The sequence below is a fragment of the Neopelma chrysocephalum genome, unplaced genomic scaffold, assembly GCF_003984885.1.
Source record: "Neopelma chrysocephalum unplaced genomic scaffold, ASM398488v2 Primary Assembly neopelma1_62, whole genome shotgun sequence".
Taxonomy (NCBI): Eukaryota; Metazoa; Chordata; class Aves; order Passeriformes; family Pipridae; genus Neopelma; species Neopelma chrysocephalum.
Window position 1 is genome coordinate 5,488,976 of NW_020897719.1, and position 8,929 is coordinate 5,497,904.

The following is an 8,929-nucleotide window of genomic DNA, read 5'->3' on the forward strand; positions in this document are numbered from 1 at the left end:
CTGCTGCCCAGACACTGTGTGCTCTGTATGTGTGTAGGCCTAGGAAGAGTTGCCTGTTCCCATGGATCTTGTTGAATGATTCCAGGTGACAAAACACCTTTGCCTGAAATATATGTCTACCCATACATTATGCATTGTGACAAATTGTATGAATGTATGCTTCTGGTATAACATTCTGGTTAGTCTTTCAATAGTATCTCAGAATTGACTTGTGTTGCATATTCTGGTCTTCTTACATACAATTGCTTGATTATTTATGTTTATTTTCCAGGCCTGACCCTGGGCTTAATTTTCTGTTCACGTATTCTTATTTCAACCCACTTAGACCTAGCTCTGCATAGATGTACATATTCGGTCTGTATCCTGCTAGAAGAATAAAGATCCCAGCTGGCTTTTTGTTGTCTCATGGAGTCTGGATGGTCAAGGTAAATGATTATGGAGTACATGCCTGAAACTTGGTCTCCATCAGAAGGCAGAACCTGAGATCAGCCCACCTACTCTACAGCACAGTGTTTGCTGTCAGTGGAATTGCCAGGGGTTCATGACTTGTGACCAGTTTAATTGCTCTTCTGCAAGTTTCTGGTTGAAGGGAGAATGAGGGTTAAGACAAACCCATTTGTTCCTTTATGATCTTGCTATACCTGTTTCCCACTAAACGAGATAGGTTCCAAACTGAGAGAGGAAACTAAACGGAAACAACCTCAGGAATCCAAGTTTACTACAAATAGGCTTTAATTTAGGAAAAAAAATTATCAGGTATATTAGATTGAGTGGTTGTGATTCATACTCTTTGCAACATAGTCTTAGAGAAAAGCCGTTGTAGACTCAGGCAGCTGCAGCAGTGTTTAGCCAACTATGGATTACACATACTTATAGCCGCTGTTGGTGGAAAAGTTTCCTGAGATTGTTCAGCTTGTCTGTTATCTGTTCTCATAGTCTTACCCTTGCATGAGCTGTTAACATCCATCCCACGGTGTGATGTAAGGGGGAAAGAGGAAGAGAAAAGAGATCACGTTGTTTTTGTAAACTGTTCTAGTCTACCTCACCATCCTGTTTATGAATTTTGTCCTTCACCTGTCTGTTGATACACGAAAACCTTTGGTGGTAAAGAGATAGTAGTCTGTCTGTGAGCTTCCTGAGCTGGTCTTATAATATAGTCATGATCACAGTGATCTATCAGTTTAGGTGCACTATACTCTTTATGCAGCATGGATATTACTTTCAACCTTACTGGTTTCCTCGTCAGAAAGACTTCAAATTACTAGTGTCCTGACTGTAACCAGAAAGATATGAGTGCCCTAGCTTCAAATAAGATTGCATACAAATATCTCTTTTCATAATAAGTGAATTCATTTTATTAAATCTCTCTTTTGTGATTAAGAGGGCAAGGCTGAGGGACAAAAAATTGAAATGAATTCAAAATTCCTATACTTATCTGTGACTAACAATATGCAAGTCATACTGGAAGGTTGAAGAACAATGAATTTCCTGTGGTCATGATATAAGTTGCACCACAAAAATGAAAAGGTTTAGGTACTGAGAAATTACCTCCTAGCTTTTAGCACTATAGTAGAATAAAGATGCTTGGAAATTGTTTCATCATAGAGACCTTTTCCTCAGTTGGATTTCCCACTGAATTTTCACTTATTTTACTGTTAAATTCTCAGTAGACTCAGAGTCCCAATAAAAGTAATTTATTTCATGTGTTATTTTTCATTTTTCTGAGAAAAAACCTTTAAGTCTTGACCCCATCTTGAAATAAAAAGACTATTTTTAGGGCAGTTCAAATACTTTTCATTTTAGAATCAGGTGACTCCAAAAAGAGAAGGAAAAAAAGGGGCTATGGAAAAAGGCATTTATTTGTCTGTGCTGGATTTAGGGTGTGGTTGTGCCCCAGGAGCCTGGAGAGATGCTCCTGAGCTCAGGGACCCAACTTTTTTCTGCTTATAAGCATTCCTCCCAGTTCAGCTGAAGAATGCTCCTCCGGTTTGCGTAGAAAAATTCTTGCAAGAGGTCTCCTGAGTAAGGTCATTTGAGGATGACTTTGGCCACAGCTGTTTACAAGTTAGGGTTTTGACTGAAGTGAGTAATTGAATCATGTTGAGCCTCTGAAGTTTGCCTTTTATTTATATATTTCCCCCAATTGTGTGGCTCGGTCTGCCATTGGCTGCGGTCCCTGCAGCCTACCCGAGGGCTCTGCAATTACATAAGGCTCTGTCTGCTGGGAGCCTATATAAAGCCTTTGTGCACGCCAGCAAGACAGAATTTCATCAAGATTCAGGTCCCACTGCTTTAGTTTGCACAAGCAGGAGGAGTTTTGCTTGAAGATATACTGAAACTCGAACCCCAGCCTGGTTTGTTTGCCAGCAGGTGCTTCACAGCTGTCAACCTGAGTTGTAAGTGGCAGCTACTGTAAGTAGCTTCTGTGCACTATGAAGAATTTTTCATTTCCTACGCAGGATAACACATATCAGACCGAGAGTCCTTCTCACAGATTCCCGAGTTTGACAAATCAGTCAGATCCTGTTGGAAGACCAGAAAGAGATGAACAATTAGCTCAAGTAGAGATTGCTGTACTGGGGGTCATATTTCTGACAGCATCTGTGGGCAATTTTATTCTCATACTGGTTCTGTGGCGAAGAAGAAAGAAGCTCTCTAGGATGTATGTGTTCATGCTTCACCTCAGCATTGCTGATTTAGTAGTAGCCTTTTTTCAAGTGCTGCCTCAACTCATATGGGATGTTACAGATGTTTTCATAGGGCCAGATTTCTTGTGCAGAATTATCAAGTACCTACAATTGCTGGGCATGTTTGCCTCTACTTATATGATAGTGGTCATGACAGTGGACAGATATCAAGCAGTTTGCTACCCTATGGTCACATTCCAAAAGAAGAGAGCTCTCTGGAACATCCCCATTTTCACCAGCTGGTTTATAGCACTGATTCTTAGCCTACCACAGGTATTTATCTTTTCTAAGACTGAAATATCTCCAGGTATCTTTGAATGTTGGGGTGAATTTATTCAACCATGGGGCCCAAGGGCATATGTGACTTGGATTTTTGTAGTTATATTCTTCATTCCCTCAGCCATCCTTATCACATGCCAGGTTAAGATTTGTAAAATAATCAGAAGAAATATATATGTGAAAAAACAGAATGAATGTGAAGCAACAAATCAGAAGCAAGTCCTGCCATCCCGAGCAAGCAATGTGAACTGTATTTCAAAGGCTATGATCAAGACAGTAAAAATGACAGTGGTGACAGTTGTTGCATATGTGCTCTGTTGGTCACCTTTCTTCATTGCGCAGCTGTGGTCTGTGTGGTTCCCCAGTGTCGTGACTGAAGGTAAGATACTCTCCATCCTCATTACTAACTGCATAGCAGGCTAGCACATTGCCATCAATTGCTTTATGTTTGCACTTTGCTTTTGTGTAAAAGTTACATGTGATCATTTGAGTAGGATTAAAAAGAAATTTCTGGATTGGTTATCTCATTTATTTAATTAGGTTCAGGGAACTTCATGTGTTATATGATGAAAACACCATGTGTGTGTTTTGTGTGATTAACAATTTAAAGATTAATGAAGAGTGGGGTGAAAAGTATCATGTGCTCCAGAAAGGTTCAGACTTTTAGAGGTTTTAGGTAGTATAGCAACAGTATTTGGGTTGTATTTAGTATTTATTTTTGAGATGAAAAGGAGTAATTGACTATCCAAAGGAATGAGATAAATGTTTCTTATTTACTGGATAGAAGAGGGGTGTTATAAGACATCTGATTTTTTTTTAATATTGAAATCATATTGATGAAATCTCTGTAGTACACACTGTAGCATTGGAAGTTGTAAATCAGATGTTTATAAAGCTAAACAGCAAGCCTGAGAGAGTTAACAAAGAACACCAGGTGGTAAACAAGATTAATCTTGTCAAACTTATGCTATTGCCTCTTTGTGAAAGGCAGACTATAAATTCACCTGTTTTAAACTCAGAGATAAAAAACAAAAGAAAAAGAAGATAATAGCTCTGTCTGATAGAAAAATCTTCTGATCTTTGTTTTAAGAATTATTCCTGTCCATGTGACTTGGAGTCTTATTCTATATACATTTATATATATATCTATATCTGTATTTATCTGTATTTGTATAAAGGGTTAGTAATTGCTTTTAAATTTAATGCAGCTACATCAAAAAAGAGCTACATGGAACTATTTAACTCTGAAATGCATGCAATAGTGTGCTTCATATCTTCAGCAATTGCAAACTGCGTTAAAATGTGAATTTTCTACTATTAGATTAACTTCAATATATGAATAGGTACAGCAGAAAGCAGCAGACTGTGAAAATGGTACTTATTTGTACAAGTGTTTATTTACTCTCTTATTCCTTTAACTATTTCATTCTAGGTTCGGCATTCACCATTATCATGCTCCTTGGCAATTTAAATAGTTGCACCAACCCATGGATTTACATGTATTTCTGTGGCCACATTCCATATTGCACAAATAAGCAAGTGGAGAATACCTCAGCTCAAGAGGAATCGATGATCACAGGGAGCATTCACCTTGTAGACAGAGACCCTGAGGAAAACAGTACTTCTGCATAAATACTGAATGCTTTTTGATGTTTTGCTGCATTCCCTCTATTTGTAAGACATATCCATATTTTATGATCATCCCTTATTTTGCGGATAAGGAAGCTGGAAAATTGTCTTTTGCTGCACAAATATATATTTCTCTGCAGTTCTGTAGCATACACAGGAAGTTTCTGTGTTGTGCAAGCCAGACTCAGTGCTTCCATCACCACTGTCTTATCAGAATGGATTTTTGTTAAAAAAAAAAAAGCATCTTACATGTTTTGTGTCCAAAAGTACTTTCTGGTCTGTGATTCTGGATTTCTAAGTAGTAACATTTTGCAACTAACTGATCCAACAAATTGAGACATAATTGTGAAGGAACCTGACGTGACTAAATTTGAATATGTTTTCAAATTGAACAACGAATTGTTCATCATTGTGGTCTGATTGGGGAACAGTCTGACAAATCTTAAAAGGGCAGCACAAAGTCAGAAAAATCTTTTGCCAGCTATTAATAGTAACTGGTTTAAATCAATTCCTTATATACATTTATAAAATGCCAAGCCGCTTAATATAATTAAAACAAAAAAAGGAATTTGTGCTTGTTACACAACATCTACTTCAGTTTCAAATTCCATTGTGGTGGCAGGTATCAGCAGCATAGCAGCAGTCCAGGTTTTTGGCTTCACGCCATGGGATTTTATCTTCCATGAATTCCCTGATGTGCAAGCAGTTAACTGGACACCTCCCTACACCCCGTACACATGCTTATACATACTTTAACTAAAAACGGGTGTTAGGAGTGTACACTTTCATTTGGTATTCAGACCTATTTGTTCTGGCATGAAATTTATTGGCTGAGTGTGCTTAGACCCCCTTCAGGCTCAAATTTAATTATTTCCCTTCATGGTAAAAATGGCTCTGCATATTTTTATCTCAAAATGCTGTTTGGTTGCTGATTTGTGGGTGTTATATGCAGGTAGCTAGTTATTCCCTTTCAATGTATGCAATCTAATCAGAGGAGGATGGTAGGAATATTAGCAAGGCTCTTTCTGGTGAGAATAGAGCTGCATTCCCAGAGATCTTTGGTGACACTTGCATACCATCTGCCTACATTGTACTGTGTTTCAGCAGTGCTATTCACATGTCATTTTTCTGAATACTAGCAGTCTCAAATATTGGTGGAAAAGCTATAAAATTGTGGGGGTTTAATTGTCTTTAAATCATATTCAAATATTGATTTAAACTAAATACTGATCAGATTATGAGAAGTACTGCTGTACAGTGAATAGTTACGCTTCAGGTTAATCTGTGCTGATATGACTGAATATTTTATATTTTCTATTGCCTGTATTGTTAGACCAAATATTGCTGTCCTTTGTGATAGGAAAAGCTAATGTCCCAGTCCAGCTGGCAAAAGGAATGGATCTTGGGCAAGTAGAAAGAGAAGGAAGGTGGACCAAGGCAGTACCAGTGCCAGACAGGAATGAGAAGAGTCTATGAAGTCTCTTATAAAAATTGCAATTGATATTTTTGCTTGTGTTTTCCCCCTCTCTTTAATCAATAGTTATTAATTCTACCCCACAACAAATTCATTGTTGGAGCAATTCTCTAACTCAAGTGACAGTGTTGTTATTTGGGGTAAGAACATCCAAGTTATAATCCATACAATTGATAGGGTATTTGTTATATTCAGCCATTCACTGACTTTCTAAGACTTTCAATCAATTAGCTCTCAGTTAGGTTTTCCCTTATGACTGAATATAATGGTTAATGGTGGGATTTTTAGTTTTTCTACTTCTGTTGATTGCAGTTAGTTACATAGTATAACATGCAGTGTTGAAAGGTGGTGTAAACAGAAATGTTGCAAGGAATTACCTGTCACTGTACAACTGTATTTGCAGCAAAACTCCTCTAAAGGCATTCATTTGCAAGAAAAACAGGCATTCAAATAATGCGCGAAGAGTCATCCAGATCCAGAACTGACAGAAGTCACAGTTCTGCTCAGACACTGCAGTGAAGCTGTGCTATTTGACACCACCTGCTCTGGCCTCCAATTAAAGTTAAAAAGTGTAACTTCTACTTATATTTCTGCATTGCTCATATATTTGTTACTGGCTTTATAAATAATTTGGTAGAGCTGGTAGCTTAAATAACAGTAGCTTAATCTGTTCTTTAAAAGTCTGAGAGCAATATTAACTGACCATATTTCAGATATTTTGATCATGTGTTGAATGAAATGTCAAAACTTCTTAAATTTGGTAATGGTTGTTTATTGTTTGCAATGTTCAAAACAATTATATTTTTGTCTTTCAAGTGCTTTCTTTCTGATTTTTTTCATTTTCTTTCCCCTGAGATCAGTTCTGCCATTAAGGAGAAAAATAAATATTACTGTATTATGGTACAAGCTACAGGCTATGGACACTTTTAGTTTCAGTCTGCCAGGAGGTATTTGAACACAGGTATTCCTGCTTTTTTTCTTAGCAAAATTAACTAGGCTGCATTTTTCAGATGGAATTCGTTATCCTAAATGACCTGCCCTGCTTACCCCATGGGCAGCAGTGACAGACACACTCAGTGGGGAGTTTGGTTCAGGCCCGCAATTTTCTATCAAAACTCATTTTCAAATGACGGAAAATTCCATTTTGATAACATTTTTCTTTTTTTTTTTTTTTTTTTTTCTTAGTAAAGTGCCCCTTACAGAATTTTTCTTAAAGAAATGACATTTAAAAATATAATTAAATTTTTCTCTTTGTAAATTTGGCCATCAGTATTTTTGGAAATTGTAGTTTGAACATCTTGTGCACTTCTTTTCCTCTATAGTTGGATTCTTCATTTGGACTATATCTTTCCAATTTACTATCACTTAGATTTTCAACAGGTATTAGATTATCTCATTAAGAGAGAGGATTGACTGTGGGACAACAGTGTAATCTGTCCAGGGTGTTTAGTCAATGTGGGAGAATCAGAAACTGAAACGTACGAGTCCCTGGAGACACTGTGGAAGCTCATAAAAATGAAAAAATCCAGTTATCAGATGAAAGTCTTTCTTATCAAAGCCTAGATTCTGTTTTCTCACACAAATAATTTCTGAGTAGAAAAATACCTAGTGCACAAGTTCCCACTCTTGAAGTGAATAGCTATGTTGTTGATGCTGGCACTGCAATATGGTTTCTGGTTATCTGGGTGGGGATTTTTTTTGACTTTCAAGGGTTTTGTTGCCACTTGGGAAAGGCATAGTTCAATAAAAGGAATTAGATACTTTCTTAAAAATTATTATTTTATGTGTTGCAGTACAGATAAGAAGAATCAAAGACAATGTAATCTATTGATTCTGTATAGATTTATTACAGAAAAACTCACAAAAAACAGTAGAATAAAAGCAAAATCTCAACATGTGTTTTGCATTCTTAAGTGTATTTTGATAATTCTGTTGTTCTATAGAACTACTCCTATATTTGCATTGTAAGTCCCAGTTCACATTCTTGAAAATGGTGAACACTGAAGCCAGATGTGTTGTGAGATAAACTTTTTAATCTTTCAATGAAATAATGCTGACAAATTTCAAAGATGGTGCCAAACTAATGTCCTGCCAATTTCACTTTGGTCATTTAGTTCTAGCAACAGGAACCAGTTACTGAGTCAAATAAACTGCTCCTGTCTCTGCATTGTTGGGGGAAGACTGGCAGAGTGATGTGGAGATCAAAGCTGGAACTAGCAGAGTTTATTCTGTGAGGCAGACATGGCATGCAGACATGGCTGCATTGTCTAGTTCTCCAACACATGGCCAGGACAAAAGTATCTTCAAGAGGTTGCAAATTTTAGCTATTCTAGGCTTACGGGTAGCATTAGCAGACAAAGGCAGAGCAAGATGATCCAGCTACTCATTCTTTCAGGCAAATTCAGTTTGAGTTGGATTCCTTAGAGGGGAAAAAAAAAAGAAAAAGAAAGCAAGCCATTTTCTGACTTCATAAGGTAGAGGTTTGGTACTGAATGCCCTGGCTACCTTCAGGAAACATACATGATTATGAAACATTTTGCTCATAAAGCAGCAAAACAGGATTGCAAACATTTCAAATGTTACTCTCTATGAAGTAGAGGGTTTATTTATTCTCTACGGATGATCCATATATGATGATCCATAGCTGATCCATATAGATTTGAATTGAAAGGAAATCCCTCTGTTAGAAAATCAGAAATAAAATCTGATGTGATTTGTGCTACCACATGAAAACTCCAACTGCATTCCAAATCCTACTTCTTCAATCCTATGTGTGTCAGCAGCAGGCCCCTCTATGCTCTCACAGTCCCAGGTAGAACCTCATGATCTACAATATAGTTCCCAAATTCTACCTGCCCTA

The 8,929-nt window shown here is 37.2% G+C and overlaps 1 protein-coding gene across 1 annotated transcript; it reads left to right on the plus strand.

The window, feature by feature from the left end:
* The first annotated feature begins 2,269 nt into the window (after nt 1-2,269).
* LOC113967034 (arg8-vasotocin receptor-like) lies at nt 2,270-7,966 on the plus strand. The gene is made up of 2 exons (XM_027682270.1): nt 2,270-3,345; nt 4,399-7,966. The coding sequence occupies exons 1-2, from the start codon at nt 2,433-2,435 to the stop codon at nt 4,596-4,598; spliced, it is 1,113 nt and encodes a 370-aa protein (XP_027538071.1). The 5' UTR covers nt 2,270-2,432; the 3' UTR covers nt 4,599-7,966.
* Nucleotides 7,967-8,929: the final 963 nt, after the last annotated feature.

Coding starts and splice junctions, on each gene's coding strand:
- LOC113967034 (XM_027682270.1), top strand. CDS start 2,433: ATGAAGAATTTTTCATTTCCTACGCAGGATAACACATATCAGACCGAG. Junction 3,346..4,398: donor CCCCAGTGTCGTGACTGAAG/GTAAGATACTCT, acceptor ATTTCATTCTAG/GTTCGGCATTCACCATTATC.